Below are 17,127 nucleotides of genomic sequence, written 5' to 3'. Positions count from 1 at the left end.
AATATGCCTTGGCACCTTACACCAATAAAACCACAGGTCTGGTCAAAGAAAGAGAAGGTCACATCCCCTGGCAGGTCAGTGACTCTGAGAGTGACTCATTTTTAAGTGTCCCAGGCCCACATATCTATTGTTATATTAGAAATCTGATGTTATACCATTATGCTCCACTCTACTCTCCTTTTTTAATTTAATTTTATTTTTTGCTAAGCTTTTTATTTTATTTTATTTTTTTTTTGCTAGGGTTAAGTGACTTGTTCAGGGTTACATAGCTAGTAAGTGTCAAGTCTCTGAGGCTGGATTTGAGCTCAGATCATCTTGACTCCTGGGTCAGTGCTCTATCCACTGCACCACCTAGCTGCCCCTGACCCTCCCTTTTTTATTCCCTCTAAAATCAATCTCAAAAGCTCTGTATATCGTTCCTTCATTCTTCCACCAAATGGCCTAAAGAAAAATGCTGAAGGTTCCTAGATTTCTTTTTCTCTGAAAGTGTTACCTAATTTTCACTTAGTCTGATACCAAAGGCAATTCATTTGGTCATAGATTTTGAGTTGTAGAGGGCCATTGAGGGAATCTAATTCAACCCAGTGAGGAAATCAAGGAAACAGGCTCAGAAAAGGAAGTGATTTGCCCACGGTCACACAAGTGACAAGAAGTAAAGCCAAGATTCGAATCCAGATGTTTGGACTCAAAGTCCGAGGTTCTTTCCTCTATATCATGTTTCCTATTCTTTATGAGAGAGGCTTTAGAATGGAATGCTTATTTCTTAAGTGTTTTCAGTACTTTTTATTTCTTTTTTTCCCTTTTGAATAATGAACTGGTACTTTACGAACTGGTACGTTTACACACCAAAAAGTTTATCGTATGATAAACTTATCATGTCCTAACCATGCTAAATGCTGGATATTTTAATAATCAAGGAAGGTTTTATGCTTTTTCTTAAATATAAATAATTTATTTAACTTTTTTTCTCACTGCTTCAAACTTTTCCCTCCTAAACATAGGCCGTATTAGGACCTCTTGCTTTAGAAGAAACAAGAAGGAGGAACCAAACTCATTTGGAAGTGTATGCAAAGAACGTGATGACTATGGCGTTTCTGGCAATCTTGATGACAGCTCCAAATGGGGCACTACTCATTGGCTTACTGGGGCCTAAAGTGCTTTCGTTAGATAAGCCTGAAGAAACAGGAGAGATTATTTCACAGTAGATGGAGGAAAGAGACACTTTTTTTTTCAAAAAGTGAGAAACATTTTTACCACCTGTATCTGCTAATAAAATTCTGAAATTGAAAGGAAAGTGAAAATTAAGTAATGTGAACAGAACCTAAGGCTGCTACACGCCCATAGTTTAATTTGTAGCTTTTTCTACTGTTTTCCTCTTCAATTTTCTATCATCTTCTTTCTCACAAATTAGGATGGCTTAACTACAACTTAGTGGAAGACATACATGATCACTGTTCAGAAATTCCCAGAAGGTGTAGTTAGAAATAACTACGGATAGGGGCAGCTAGGTGGCACAGTGGATAAAGCTCCGGCCTTGGAGTCAGGAGGAACTGAATTCAAATCCAGCCTCAGACACTTGATACTTACTAGCTGTGTAACCTTGGGCAAGTCACTTAATCCTGATTGCATCACCAAAAAAAAAAAAAAAAAAAAAGAAAGAAAGAAAGAAAAGAAAAAAGAAATAACTACGGATAGAAAATTAGAGCATAAAGTGATTAAGCTGGCCTAAAAGTAGTGGAAACAAAATGCACCAAGCAAAAAAACAAGTGAACAACAAAAACCAAAAAAACCCCCAAACCAAACAAAACAAATACTGCTTTGCTGAATATTAGGGAAGGTAGAGGTTGAAGATAACAAAAACATTACATTGCTATTCATAAGTAAATCTCTCAAGAGAAGTGAAAACCTCTTTCATAATAATCAGTGGGCTGCAAGAGGTACCAACAAAACACTGTAAGGGAGAAAATAGTTCATCTTTGAACAGATTAACTTATTGGTAGGAATTTCTCTTTCATTAGAAAGCTGGTCATAGTGGACCCCTGAATAGATCCTGTTTCAAGACTAGAGAAAGAACAAAGTGAGAGTTTGGCTATTTCTACCCTAACCTTAACAAATGGTACAATGTTCAAATAATGATTTTAAGCCAATGTTATTTGCAACTATGAAAAAAAATATATTAAAATGGAAATAAACAGAAATGTGTTCTTTTCACTTGCTACAAGGAAAAAAAAACACTCTGGCATTGAGAGCAAGTCATTTTTAAGACTCTTCAGAACTAAAACTGTTACAAATCCATTGTGGTGTTTATAATATTTTGGTTTTCCTTTCTGGTACCAAAGGTTTTTTTATCTTATATACTTATAGAGTGAACTGATTACATCTCAGGCTGTGCTCAAAGTAGAGACCATCCCAAAAAGTCACAATCCATTTGTCCTTAAAACTTTTCATTTGGACATTTCAAGGACAACGGAAAAGCTCTCTAAGTACCATGAGAGAGACTCTCTGCATTAATATGTCCCTAAATCCTAGAGTTCTATCATTTCTCCCCACATCTGCACAAGCAAGGAAGATATTGATCCCAGTCTCACAAGACGGGACATTTACACTCTCTTTTGTAACAAGAGGACTAAAATGATGGATCTATTCCTATTTTGCTAGATCCCTTTTATGAGGGTTTTACCAAAGATAGCAAAACAACCCAAAACAAAACAAAAAAAAACCCCAAACCTGTAGATATTAAACTATATAAGCATTAGGTGTTTTTTCTATAGACATGTTAGTGTAGATATAAACAAAACAGCATCTGATGGATAGTTTGTATTTATCCTTCCCTTTATCTCAGACATCGACATTTTAAAAAAAAACACTTTTTTTCTGCCTAATAATTTCAAAACTAATTTTTAAAATCAGGCCTAAAGTACAATAGTTTAGATAATACATAAGATAAACCATTTTGGTCATATGCTATCCCTTCCAGGTAGGAAGTAGAAAATGACCTGTGTCATAAGCAGCAATGCCTCAGCTCGTACTGATGTGAGATAGAAAACAAATCACTTTTTGTGATTAACTGCATCCTGAACCTTTATTGATTCTTACTCTACTCCATTACAGAGTTCTCTATGAATATTAGATTTAATTTCTTTTTAAAAAAATTTTAAAAATAATTTATTTATTTTTAGTTTTCAACATTCACTTCCTTAAGATTTTGAGTTTTAAATTTTCTCTCCCTCCCTCTCCTACCTCCTCCCCAAGACAGTGTGTAATCTGATATAGGCTCTACTTATACATTCATATTAAGCATATTTTCGCATTAGTCATAAGGTATAGAAGAATTAGAACTAGTGGGAGGAACCATGAGAAAGAAGAAATAAAACAAAACAACAAAAGAAAAGGAGAGCAAATAGTATGCTTCCATTTGCATTCAGATTCCATGGTTCTTTTTCTGGATATGGATAGCATTTTCCATCATGAGTCTTTTGGAGTTGTCTTAGATTCTTGCATTTAGATTAATTTCTTACATGTTCATTGTACCCAAATGTTTCTGATTTATAAAACATTGTGATAGGTACAGCATACTTTAAAATTTATATTCCTAAAACTTTTCATAACTTTAGAAATATAAAAATTTTTAAATGTAGTTATTCATGTCTGTATGCCTACCATATATATGTGTATATATTTATGTACTATTTATTTCCATTTAAAATAAAATAACTTAGTTTTTTACCATGTAAATTTATGAAGTGTCTTTTTTTGCCCATTATGTTTTAATTTTGAAAGTTTTATACTTTCATTTATAATTTTATAACTAAATATAATGCACTTGATTCTTCACCCTGTTTCACATAATATATTTGCATTTATTACTTGAAAATAGCAAAATATGGAAAAGTATTAAAGTCCGTGAGTATGCACAGGGGGAAGAGATAAACTGTGTACTTGTACCATTGGTTACCTGTCTGAGGACCTGGTCTGTTACATTCTTCCACCCCTAGGGCTCTCCAGTACCCTTTGAGGGTTGAGGGAGCCTCTGGTTCTTCTGCAATTGGCTTGAAATCCTACTATGTTCTCCCCTTCTTTTTTTAGAGGCCAGTGCCTTGGTACCCCAGTTCCATTTGACCCCATAACATCAGATTAGCTTTTACAAAGAAATATTTACTTGAAAGGTATGGTGAGATCAAACATACAAACATTTCCTCCCAGCACCCAGTAATTCCCCTTCCCTAAGCCAGACCACAGCAGTATCTGGGGAAGGGAGGGAGATTAGTCTCAAAATTTAATTCAATACCTATGTAGGATTAGTTCCACCAAGTTCAAATTTCTCAGGTCTTCCCTGATGGGCAGAAGGTAACATCCACCCTGGAATAATAACCTTCCTACTCCAGTTCATCATCTGTTCTGCTAGAATGACATGCAAAAGCTTGAAGCATTATATCTATATCAAATAGTAGTTTGACCATGTCACCTCTTATTGGTAATCTCAGAGGGAAGGCACTAGCATTGTGGGAGAACAGAAAAAGGCTTCTTGTGGAAAATGGGATTTTTTTGTTGTTGTTCAGTCCTTTCAGTCACTTTCAACTCTTTGTGACTCCATTTGGGGTTTTCTTGGCAGATACTGGAGTGGTTTGGCCATTTCCTTCCTCATCTCATTTCACAGATGAGGAAATTGAGGAAAACAGGGTTATATGACTTGTCCAGGGTCACGCAGTAGGTGTCTGAGGCCAGATTTGAACTCATGAAGATGAGTCTTCCTGATTCCAGGCCTGGCACTCTGGGTAGGTAGGTGCTATTTTATTAATGAGGAAACTCAGATAACAGAAGTGACTCATTCATGATTACACAACCAGGATGTATCTGAGGCTGGACCTCAGGCCCAACACTTTACTTGCCACCATTTTTTGCTTTTCTTTGTAGTCAGTGATTAGAAAATGCTTGTTGACTGGCCTTGATAAACTAAAGAGCCTAATGTCAGGAGGCACACTTGATCTCACATGTGTTGCTGAGACTTGGTGAGATGAGACCCATGACTGGAATACTAGAAGAATATCCTTTTGGGAAGAGAATGGGAGTAGGGGTGGGGAGTTCTAGACCTGCAACCTTGTTGTTCGTTTTTGAAGAGGGCCAATGACGTCACAGGGTGATGTCTTGACTGGATGTCATGGGTGTAGGAAACTTCCTCTACCAAGATGGATTGAAAACTGTTCTGTATGCCTTACAATCTTAAAGAGTTTTCCAGGGTCACATACCCAGTGTGTGTCAGAGGTGAGACCAGAACACATCTTCATAACTTCTGGACCTGTGGTCTAGCCACTATTCCACATTGTCTTTCAAGTTACAATTTCCCACTCTCATCCCCCACCCCCACTCCCAAAGTAACAGGAAGTGATCTGATCTTCACCAACTAAACAGAAAGAGGAAGGAGGTGAGGTCAGAAAACAAATTACAAACCTGTCACAGAGTTCCAGATTACAAGTCTGGCCTAGCTATAGTAGGGATTGCAAATATCAGTTAAAAATAGAGCAGCTGATCATTTTTTATTTACCTTAATGTTGATTATCTTATCCTGCAAAGGTGGGGAAACCAACCTGGGGAGGGTTGGGGGGGGAAGGGAATGCTGTTCTCAATATGATTCTCATCAAAATTGAGGAACTGGTTGCTAGGATGAAAATGAAGTGAATCTTCTGGGGAGGTGACTATTCCTTCTTAGAAATTGTGCAGAAGGAGAAGAAAGCTGTAAAGACTTTGACATACCCCTCAGATTTTGGGAGAGCAAACATCAAAGGGTTCATTTAAAAGTAGGGGCCTCAAAGTTTACCAAGTGACTTAAGTCCAGGAAGGATGAGAAGTTCCTGGGAATGAAATTTCGAAAACACAGGGAGAGGCCATCCTGATGAGGAGGAAAAAGAGAATGTTATTTAAAGAGATCAAGATGGTTATACAGGGAATTCACCAACCAACAAATCAACAAGAATTTGTTGAATTTTAACATAGCTACATGGAAGATATTCAAGGGGGGAGACAGTGGAGGCTGAGTTTAAAAACAATGGCCCAATCCTGTAAGAATGCCATCAGTAAGGCTAAAACCAAGGATAACAAAAAATTGTTTAAAGTTTTTTGTTTGTTGTTGTTCAGTCACATGTGACCCTTCATGACCCCATTTGAGGTTTTCTTGGCAAAGATACTGGAATAGTTTGCCATTTCCTTCTCCAGTGGATCCATTTTGTCAGGCAATCTGAGGTTAAGTGACTTGCCCAGGGTCACACAGCTAGGAAGTATCTGAGGTTGGATTTGAATTCAGGTTATCCTGACTCCAGCCTTATCCACTGAGCCATCAGCTGCCTCTGTGGTTTTTTGTTTACTTTAGTTTTAGTTATACCGGAGGAAAGAAAAAAAATCAAAGAATGCAATCACTGTTTGGAGTAGATTAGGTGATGCTGACCCATGCTGTGGAGAAGATTGAACTGTTCAATCCTTATTTTGCTTCTGTTTTCCCTTCCCAAAAGAATGATCATTGGACAGAAAAGGACAGAATAAAAATAACTAATAAGGAATTGACACTGAGAAAATAACGTTTTCCTTTAATGAGTTCAAGTCACCAGTCTCAGAAGAACTACAACCTGCCAGACTGAAAGAATTTGGCAAATGTGATTGCTGAATTGCAATCGGTAATATTTGAAAAATCATGGAAAATGGGAAAGGTGGAATAGGATTGAGAAGGATGAATGTTCTATCTTTAACAAAAGGAACAGAGTAGAGTCTGTAAACTATAGGCCATTGAGCTTAAAAATTTAATTCCTGACAAAATTCAAGGATCCATCTTCAAAAAGATGGCTAATGAACATCCTACTCGTTCTGAATCTACCTCATTGTATTTTGTTATCTTGCACTTCTCCGTGTTTTCCACAAGAGACTTTGTGAAATACTTTACTAAAATTTAAGGAAACTAAATCAAAAGCATCTCCCTGAACTACAGATTAAGTATCCCTATAAAAACAAAAGGGAATTAGGTTAGCATGCCATGGCCTGTTCTTTGAGCATTGCTTCCCTTTCTAGATATTTATACCCACATACAAATAGAACCTTCCCTTGTAATAGAGAAAAACAAGCAAAAACAGCTGACCTAGTGATCTTGTCTATATGCAACATTCTATATCTGCACCATTCTGCTCTCACATGTTTCATTATCTGTTCTCCAAGTCTAGACTTGGTTTTCAGTTTTTCAGAATTTGGCTCCCATCCAGCCCAATAGCCTGCAATATAATACAAACTATTATATTGTTGTAGTGAAGCCATTCTCAAAGTATGGTACAGGGACACTTTGGAGTCTCTGAGATCATTTCAAGAGGTCCACAAGGTCGAAGCTATTTTCACAATAATACTAAAATATATTAATTTCAAATACAATAAATATCAATAGATAAAATCCACATAAGTAAAAACTCTTGGGGGACATGGTCCTCAAAAATTTTTAAGAGTAAGACCTGAAACAATAATTTTAGCAAAGTAGCAGGATAGAAGGTAAATCCACATAAATCATCAGCATTTCTATATATTACCAACAAAACTCTGAAAGAAGAGATATCCTATTTAAAATAACTGTAGACAACATAAACTATCTGGTAGTATACTTACCAAAAACAAACCCAGGAACTGCATGAACATAATTATAAAACACTTTTTCTACAAATAAAGTCAGTTTTAAATAATTGGAGAAATATTAATTTTTCATGGGTAGGCAGCATCAATATAATAAAAATGTTAAATCTACCTAAACTAATCAATGCCATTCCAATTAAATTACCAAAGATTACTTTTACTGAGCTAGAAAAAAATAACAAAATTCATTTGGAAGAACAGAAGATCAAGAACTTCAAAGGAACTAATGAAAAGAAGTATAAAGGAAGGAGGTTTAACAGTGCCAAATCTTAAACTATATCATAAAATAGTAATTATCAAAAGTATCTAGTACAGGCTAAGAAATATAAAGTGGGGGCAGTTTGGTGGCGCAGTGGATGGAGCACCAGCCCTGGAGTTAGGAGGACCTGAGCTCAAATTCGGCCTCAGACACATAGCACTCACTTAGCTCTGTGACTCTGGGCAAGTCACTTAACCCCAATTGCCTCACTAAAAAAATGAAAAAAAAAGTCATACAAAGTGGATCATTGGAACAGCTTAGATATGTAATACACAGTGGCAAATGAACATAGTAATGTGTTTGACAAATGTAAAGATTTAAGTTTTGGGGCTAAGAATTAATCATTTAATAAAAATTGCTGGGAAAGCTGGAAAGCAGTATGGCAGAAATTGGCATAGACTAATATCTTACACCATTTACCAGGATAAGGTCACAATGGATACATGACCTAGATATAAAGGGAGATATCACATTAGAAGAACATGGAACATATTAGCTATCAGAGTTATGGATAGGACAACAATTTATGAATAATCAAGAGATTGAGAGCATTGTGAGGTACAAAATTGGTCATTTCAATTACATTAAATTAAAAAGGTTTTGTACAAATAAGACCAATGTAGCCAAGATTAGAATGAAAGCAGAATATTAGGGAGAAAATTTTATGGACGGTTTCTCAGATAAAGATCTCACATCTCAAATATATGAAGAACTTTGTCAAGTCTGTAAGAGTACAAGTCATTCTCCAATTGATAAATGGTCAAAGGAGGTGAAAAGGTAATTTTTTTGATGAAATCAAAACTACATATAGTCATATGAAAAATGCTCTAAATCACTATTGATTAGAAAAATGCAAATTAGAGCAACTTTGAGATATCATCTTACATCTATCAGATTGGTGAAAATGATAGAAAGGGAAAGCAACAAATGTTGGAGGGGATGTGGAAAAATTGGGACATTCACTCACTGTTGGTGGAACTGTGAATTGATCCAAGCATTTTGGAGAGCAATCTGGAATTATGACCAAAGAGTTATAAAACTGTGGATACCCTTTAACCAATACCACTATTAAATTTTTTCCCCCAAGGCTGTTAGGAAAAAAGGAAAGTAACTTATATGTTCTAAAATATTTATAGCAACTTTATTTGTGGTGGCAAAGAACTTGAAATTGAGGGGATGCCCTTCAATTGGGGAATGGCTAAATAAGTTGCAGTATATGATTGTGGTGGAATATTACTTTGCTATAAGAAATGATGAACTGGCTGATTTGAGAAAAACATGGAAAGACTTACATAAAGTAATGAAAAATGAAATGAGCAGAACAAGAGAACATTGTACACAGTAACAAATATTGTCACAAGAACAACTTTGAACGACTAATTAATTTTGAGTATCATAAATACTCAAATCAACTACAAAGGACCTATGAAAGAAGATGCTATACACGTCGGGATAAAGAACTGATAAATAAAGAAGATGCTATACACCTCGGGAGAAAGAACTGATAAATAGAAGTATGTATAGTATGGTTTTACACACACACACACACACACACACACACACACACACACACACATTTGTGTCTAATGGTAGTCTTCTCTAGGGTGGGGTGGGAAGGGAGGGAGAAAAAAATTAAAAGTGCACAGCAGAGAACAAAAGAAAACTTAGAAGCACAGAAAAGCAGAGTAGCTTTGAAAATGATGAATAGTATTTATTACATAGTTGGTTTTTTTTCAAAGTAAACCATGAAATGGAAGTTCATGTTTTTATATTAAATCCTTTTTTTATGTTGTGGTATGTACATGAAAATATTCTTTTTTGTGTATCTTTTTTGTATTTAAGTTCAAAATGAATGTTAAAAAAAGTGAGATCAAGACTTATGATAAAAAATTCTATCTACTTTCAGAGAAAGAACTTACGGAATCTGAATGTGGATTGAAGCATACTATTTTTTTATTTTACTTTACTTTTCATAGGGTGCTTTCTTTTTGGTCTGTGTTTTCTTCTACAACATGACTAATATGAAAATATGTTTTGCATTACTGCACATATATAACCTATACCAAATTGGTTGCCTTCTCAATAACAAGGGGAGGGAGGAAGGGAGGGAGAGAATTTGGAACTCAATTGTTTTTAAAAAATGAATGTTTTAAATTGTTTTTACATGTAATTGGAAAAAAAATTTTTTTTAAATTTTTAAAGAGTGAGACCAAATTTTATGAAACAAAAAAGTTTGGGAACCACTATTTTAGTCATTAGTATTTAGTATTACATTCTTCTGGTTCTGCTAATCTCATTCCATAATAGTCTATACAAATCTCATGTGTTTCCAAATTCTTTGGGTTCCTCATTTCTTACTCTACAATAATATTCCATTACATTCATGTACCATAGCTTATTCAGCCATTATTCAATTGATGGGCATCTACTTTGTTTCTAATTCTTTGTTACCACAAAAATTACTGAAATGGATGGGGAATTAACACAAGTATATAAGGCCAAGAGCTATTCCTCATTGGATAAATGGTCAAAAAAAAAACCATGAACAATTCCAAAGAACTGCAGATTTCTGGGGCAGCTAAGTGGTGCAGTGGATGGAGCACTGGCCCTGAAGTCAGGAGGACCTGAGTTCAAATGCGGCCTCAGACCAAACACTTGACACTAACTAGCTGTGTGATCCTGGGCAAGTCACTTAACCCCAATTGCCTTAAAAAAAAAAAAAGAAAAAGAATTGCAGACTACTAACAACCTATGAAAGGGGCAGGTAGACGGTACAGTGGGTAGACCATTGGGTCTGGATTCAAGAAGACCTGAACTCAAATTTGACCTCAGATACTTACTAGCTGTGTGACCCCAGGCAAGTCCCTTAACTCTATTTGCCTCAGTTTCCTCATTTGTAAAATGAGCTGGAGAAGGAAATGGCAAACCATTCCAGTATCTTTGCCAAGAAAAATCCAAATGGGGTCACAAAGAGTAGGACATAACTGAAATGACTCAACAACAACCATAGGAAACAGTGCTTCAAATAACTCTTAATGAGAGAAATGCAAATCGAAACAACTCTGAGGTTTCATCCCACACCTCACATCAAATGGCAAAGACGGCCAAAAAAAAGAGATTAATGTTGGAAGGACTGCAAGAGTATAGGAACATGAATTGGGCTAACCTGCAAAACAATTTAGGATGATGGGGAAAAAAAAAGACAACTAAAATGTCTATATCTTTTGACTCTTGAGGCTCTACTGCCAGGAATATTCCCCAAGGAGATCAAAGACAGAAAGAAAAGTTCTGAATACACCAAAATATTCACAGCAGACTTTTTCTGGAAACAAAGTACATGCACATCAATTGGGGAATGACTGAACAAAATGTAGTAAATGAACGTGTGGAAGCAGATAAAACCTCACCTAGTTACTTTTAGAAATATGAAAAAAGCATTTTGAAATTATCCTAGTAGGAGGCCTTTGGACTAACCTGAAGGAAATGCTCTTATCAGTCTTTAACTACTAGTTTGAAAAAAAGATTTCCCCCTCTTCAAATCAACTAAAGGAAGGACTTTTCTGTGAGGGACTGTCTGATGTTGGCAGCTACCAGGTTGGGCGCTGTGGCAAGGGTAGGGTAAGATCTGGGTATTTTGGAAGTCGAGGCAGGGGCTGTGGTAGGCAGAGTCGTGGTGTACTGGGATGGGCTGGATACGGAGAAGCCCTGAGGTAGCGGGCAGTGCTATGAGATGAGCTGGGTACAAGGAAGTAGCCGGAGCTTGAGCTCCTGAGGCAAGGGGCAGTGCCACATGGGAGTGGGACGGCAGAGGACTGAGTTCCCTTTGCTTAGTCCCCTCCCTATATGCAATGTCATCCCCAGACGCCTCTTGTGACCTTCCTGACTTCCTGGGTCCCTTTGTGCAGCACTGACCCAGGCCCCTCCTCCCAGTGCCTGAGTCTGACTTCCTAGGTCACGTACTCTGTCTATGCGCTAATCCCAGACCCCTCCTTCCTATATCCGGTCCTAGCCTCCTACGTCACTCCCTCCCCCTTGGTGTGCTAAACTCAGACAGCCCCTTCCGGTATCTGACCCTACAATCATTGGCTAGTAAGCGGGCTGGGGAGGAGGGGCTAGGTAGGTTTTTAGGAACAAGCGTGGTCAGATCACACACGCGCTCTCCTGGCTCCTGCCCTGTTGCTCTGGCCTTGCTGCTTGGGTTTGCTATGATGGCTTGCTGTGTTGGCCTCTGAATAAAGCTCTGGTGTTGGCGCCTCCCGATGGCTCGTCTCTGTGTGGTTATCCGGCAAAGAACCGAAGACTCGAGTGTGAGTAAGACTCTGGTAGTGTGCTCCTTATAGAAGGAGTGGGTACCGGCGTACGGCTGGCAGAAGGTCGGCATGCGGCCAGTATACTTTTCTATTGAAGTGATTAGGATAATGACCAGACTAGGATAAGAGTGTGGGCTCCTTGATTGACCTACCGGAAGAGATTAAATAATATAAGATTATATTGACCTACCTAAAAGCTGTGCGTTCTTTCTCCCATCCTCTGAAGGTCAATATTTGTTGTTAGGTTGGTTTTTTTCAGTCATGCCCAACTCACTGTGACCCCATTCAGGATTTTCTTGGCAGAGATTACTGGCATGGTTTGCCATTTCCTTCTCTAGCTCATTTGACAGATGAAGAAACTAAGGCAAATAGGGTCAAGTGACTTGCCCAGGATCACACAGCTAGTAAGTGTCTGAGGTCATATTTGAACTCTTCCAAGGTCCAGTTTATTTTACCCAGTTGTTGGAGAACTCACCACTTTCATTGTTCCATTTACTATCACTATATTCATAAGTCCCAAGTTAGTTTTTAATCTCCTTTAGGCTGTGTCTTAAGTGTATACAAGAGCAAGTGAATGTCAAAAGGAAGCAAAAGTTAAATTTATTCAAAGTTCAATCCACCACATGTTATAGACGAAAGATAAGGTAGGTACAAATCCAAGGAAATCAAAGACATCCAGAAGACATCAGAGAAACCACTGGTGGTGAAGAAGAAGCAGGAGCATGGATAGAGGATGGAGAACAAGCCAGGGTTCAAGAGCCTGAAACTGAGAGCAAACAGCCAGAACTACTCAGCTCTGACTCATCAGTTATGGTCTTTTACTCTGGGAGCTGACTGTTCGTCACACCCATCCCTGCCCAATTCCTGGAAGCTATTAAGTACTGAAGCTTATACCTCACTCCTCCTAAAACATCTATCTATGGCCCAGGCACAAGGCCAGGTAGAGTATTATTGGTTAAAAATCTTTGAGTTTGGAGGTATGCAGACTTCATATAACTTCTTATGTCTTTTTTTGGAGGTCTATAGCCCAGTCCACAAGATATAGGAGATGACCCTATAACATCCAAAATCTGAGATTGATGCATAAATATTTATTAACCACACACCTATGTATCAGGTACTGTGCTAAGTGCTTCAACACAGAGTTCTGTTGATCAGTGGTCAGTATAAGGATGGGCAGTTTTCAATAGGTGCACACCCAAATTGAGGTATGCTCACTGCAACCTGGATTGGTTGAGTATAGAATGCTTGTGGAAGAAGACAAGCAGTTCTATCTCATAAGAGCTTCTGAGCTCACCACCCATGCGGTGAACTTGAGATTGCTTCAATTATTTAACATACCAAATCCCTGGAAAGAAACTAGCTCTTAGCTCTAACCTGTAAGTGGCTCCTGGGGTTTTTTATGGGTTATCCTCCCTGTGACTTTAGCCATCTACACACAGGATTACTATAGATTAGTCTAAATAGTTTCTGATTAAGTAATTGTCAACAACCAGGATTGTGGTATAAAGAAAATCCAGTAAAAGCCATGGAAGAAGGGGCTTTGGATAAATGAGTGAACTGAGCCATTTTACCAGAACTTTACCACGGGCAGTAATGCAACCCAGTTCTGATAGGAAGAAGTACCGAGAAAATCCTGAATGGGGTCACAGAGAGATGGGCATGACTGAAAAAAACCAACCTAACAACAAATATTGACCTTCAGAGGATGGGAGAAAGAGCACACAGCTTTTAGGTAGGTATTTTTTTTAAACATAAGGTATTTTTTGAGGACAGGGTGGTACATTTTGTGTATCTGTCAAATTACCAATGGTATGTAGAAAAGAGCTGAAGGTTTTCCTGAAGGGTAACAAAAACAAATGAGAGAAACTGAGGGTTCAAGTAGGAGCTAAATTGGAGAGAATACCATGAAATCAGAAAAATCTTCCAAAGAAATAAGCAGGCTGCCTTAGTGGTATTTGTCAGTTCAAGCCATCTTGGCTAGTATGTCAACATCTACCGTTATTGTGGATGATATTGTGCTATTTACATGAAGCCCCAGAGCACTGTAAAGCCTCTTGGATGACCACTGAAAAGAATTTAACCTGATCACACAGGAAAAACAATTTAGAGAAAGACTGTCTATTATCCACATCATGATAGGTAGTTAGAGGAAAGACCTGTAGGACTTCTCCATCAGTATAAAAGACAATCATTTAGTACCAGATTTAAATAGGAAGAGTAGAGTGGAATGAATTGCCTTTAGGAAGCTACAAAGCTTCTTAAATGACCCTAAACTTTTCTCTGATCCAACTTCTTCAAGTTCCAAAGGATGTCTGGGCCATGTTAGGCCAACCAACTGATCCTTAGCATGACTGAGATCAAGGGAGATCAGATAATGAACATGATGAGACCAAGTATATGTTTCATTACCAGAGGATATATTTACTGATAGACTACTTCACGACTGGTGCTGGTGAGGGTTAAATCTTTCTCTCACTGAGCCAGGATTATTATGTACATGACATTTTCAGAAACTCTATAATTCAAACTCTTAGACCCTACACTCAGTAGTCTGGGAGTTCAAAACTGATAGGCTGATGGGTTCTAGGGTTTAAAATAGAAGGCGTTCTATGAAAGCTCCCCCTTCTTGGCAGTAGAAAAAATTTCCATCCTTTTGTGGGGAACTGTGCCTTTTGGGAGGGCAAAGATAAAGCTAAAGATGAACTATCTGACTACAGTATAGACAGTTTCTCCACCCTCTGGATCTGTTTCTCAGGAATAGATCAAAATTTGGTCCTTTTGTGGCAGGTACTCTTCCTGAACAAGGGTGGGAGAGTTGATAGATGGAATAATCCAAGGAGACTGTCAGACTGGATGCAATGGAGGCAAGGGTCTACATAAATATACAATTATCAGATGAATGCTGAGAGGGCATCAGCCAGCTACACCTTGACTAATCTATCCTGAATGGGACATGAGAGCATCTCCAAGTCAGCTAGTTAGCTGTGACTAGTCTTGTTCCAAGGCAAGGTTTGGCTCAGGGCTCAGAATGATCTGTGATGTTGAACAATAGAACTTGCTGAAGTCCTTGGATATGGCAATTGACTCACTTGTTTCTGGGGTGATTGTTCAAAATCTTCCTGAACCATTGGAGGAAATCCCTCCTCAAACCTCCCATAGCACTCTCCTCTTCTCCTGTCAGCTGAAAAAATTGAGGCCATTCTCTGAGAACTCCCTCTTCCCCCTCCCCAACTCACATCACCCAGAGGCCTTCTTCCACTATTTCCTTCTTCACCCCAGCCTCACATGATGAAATAACCCTTCTCCTTACTAAGGCAAACTCCTTTAAATGCATAAGTGGTCCTACTCCATCCTGTTTTCTCCAGCAAAGTACCCCTTGAGCAGCAGCTTGGTGGTGCAGTGGAAAGAGACTAGGCCTGGAGTCAAGAAGACCTGAGTTCAAATTTGACCTCAATCACTTACTAGCCATGTGACCTTGGGCAAGTCACTTAACTTTGGTTTGCCTCAGTTTCCTCAACTGTAAGATGGGAGAATATCACCTAACTCACAGGATTGTTGTGAAGATCAAATAAGATAATATTTGTAAAGCGCTTAACACAATGCCAGGTACATTGTAGGCACTATATAAATGCTAGCTAGTATTATATATGAGCTCTCTCTCTCTCTCTTTCTCTTTCTCTCCTCTTCCTTTCTATCTCTTCTCAAAAGAAGCTTGGAACTATACAAATCTCTCTGAAGAACCTGTAGAACCCACTCCCTAAGTCCCATAGCATGACCTTGCACTCAGCTTTCTCTCTGTTGATCTGGACCTGCATTTTCCTCCATGTACAGAAGCAAAGAAGAAAACTCCAGGCTTGTTGGAAGTCCAGTTACATTAGTAAAACACTTTTCAAACCTTAAAGTGCTATATGAATGCCAGGTAGGAAAGCAGGTCCAATTACTATGAAAATGTCCGAAAGGAAAACAGAACACTTTTGCAGAAGCTAAACCAGGTTGTGAATTTTTCAGATACGACAGCTTGAACTATTTGATGGCAAGTCAACACTACGCCTTTTACCTCTGGAGACAGAGCTATATGTTGACAGCCTTGTGCCACACATGATTTGGGCTCCTTAGATCTCCAGTTCTGACTTGTCCAGTGGGTTGTGGCGGGCATGCTCTTTCAGGCATGGCTATGGATTGGATTAGATTGCTGCTTCCAGCAATGAAATTCCATTATTCCATAACCTCCACTCACAACTTCATTTCTCAACTACTATTGAAATGTCTCCATTTAAATATCCTGCCATCATCTCAAATTCAGCAGGGCCTAATGCAGAGGATTGCCTTTCCCTCCCCCAAGACCAGCTGTTCCCCTCTAAATTAGCCATTCCTAGTAGAGATAACGCCCTTCTCTTAGTCACCCTTGCTCAAAACTGGGCAATCATTATTAAGTCTTCCCTTTCCTTTCTCCCCAGACTAGTTCTATAGATTCTTCCTTCTAAATGATGATCAGGTTCATTTTTCCCTCCCCATCCCTGTTGCTACCACCTTAGTTATCGCATGCTTCGGTTCCTGCAATAATAATCTTCTAATTATTCTCCCCACACTTAGTCTCTCCATAGTCCAATCTATATTGTGCACTGCTTCCAGACTAATCAAATGAGATTACATATATAAAGCATTTTGTAAACCTTAAGATGTAATGTAAATGCTAGCTATTAGTGTTATTATGGATTTCTGGGAGCCAAGATGGTGGAGTGAGCAGTAAATCACTGTAGCTCTCCCATATAATCGTTATTTTGCTAACTATTAATCTTCCTAGAACATCATTTTCATCATGTCACTCCCTGCTGAAGGATCTAAGGTGGTTATACATGGCCTATGTAACTCAATCAATAAGCATTTATTGTTTGTTTT

General features: G+C 38.2%; 1 protein-coding gene across 1 annotated transcript in view; it reads left to right on the top strand.

The window, feature by feature from the left end:
- Positions 1–1,249, top strand: part of LOC114024307 (sodium/hydrogen exchanger 9B1-like) — a 55,391-nt gene extending 54,142 nt beyond the window's left edge. Inside the window, exon 11 of the mRNA XM_027837301.1 lies at positions 1,002–1,249. Within this exon, the coding sequence (XP_027693102.1) occupies positions 1,002–1,205 (204 nt within the window). The 3' untranslated portion in view covers positions 1,206–1,249. The remainder of the gene's footprint in view (positions 1–1,001) is intronic.
- The last annotated feature ends 15,878 nt before the right edge of the window (positions 1,250–17,127 follow it).

This window comes from Vombatus ursinus, unplaced genomic scaffold, assembly GCF_900497805.2.
Source record: "Vombatus ursinus unplaced genomic scaffold, bare-nosed wombat genome assembly UNPS02014821.1, whole genome shotgun sequence".
In the NCBI taxonomy this organism is placed as follows: Eukaryota; Metazoa; Chordata; class Mammalia; order Diprotodontia; family Vombatidae; genus Vombatus; species Vombatus ursinus.
Note: the sequence above shows the minus strand (reverse complement) of the source record. Positions and strands in the feature narration are given on the sequence as shown.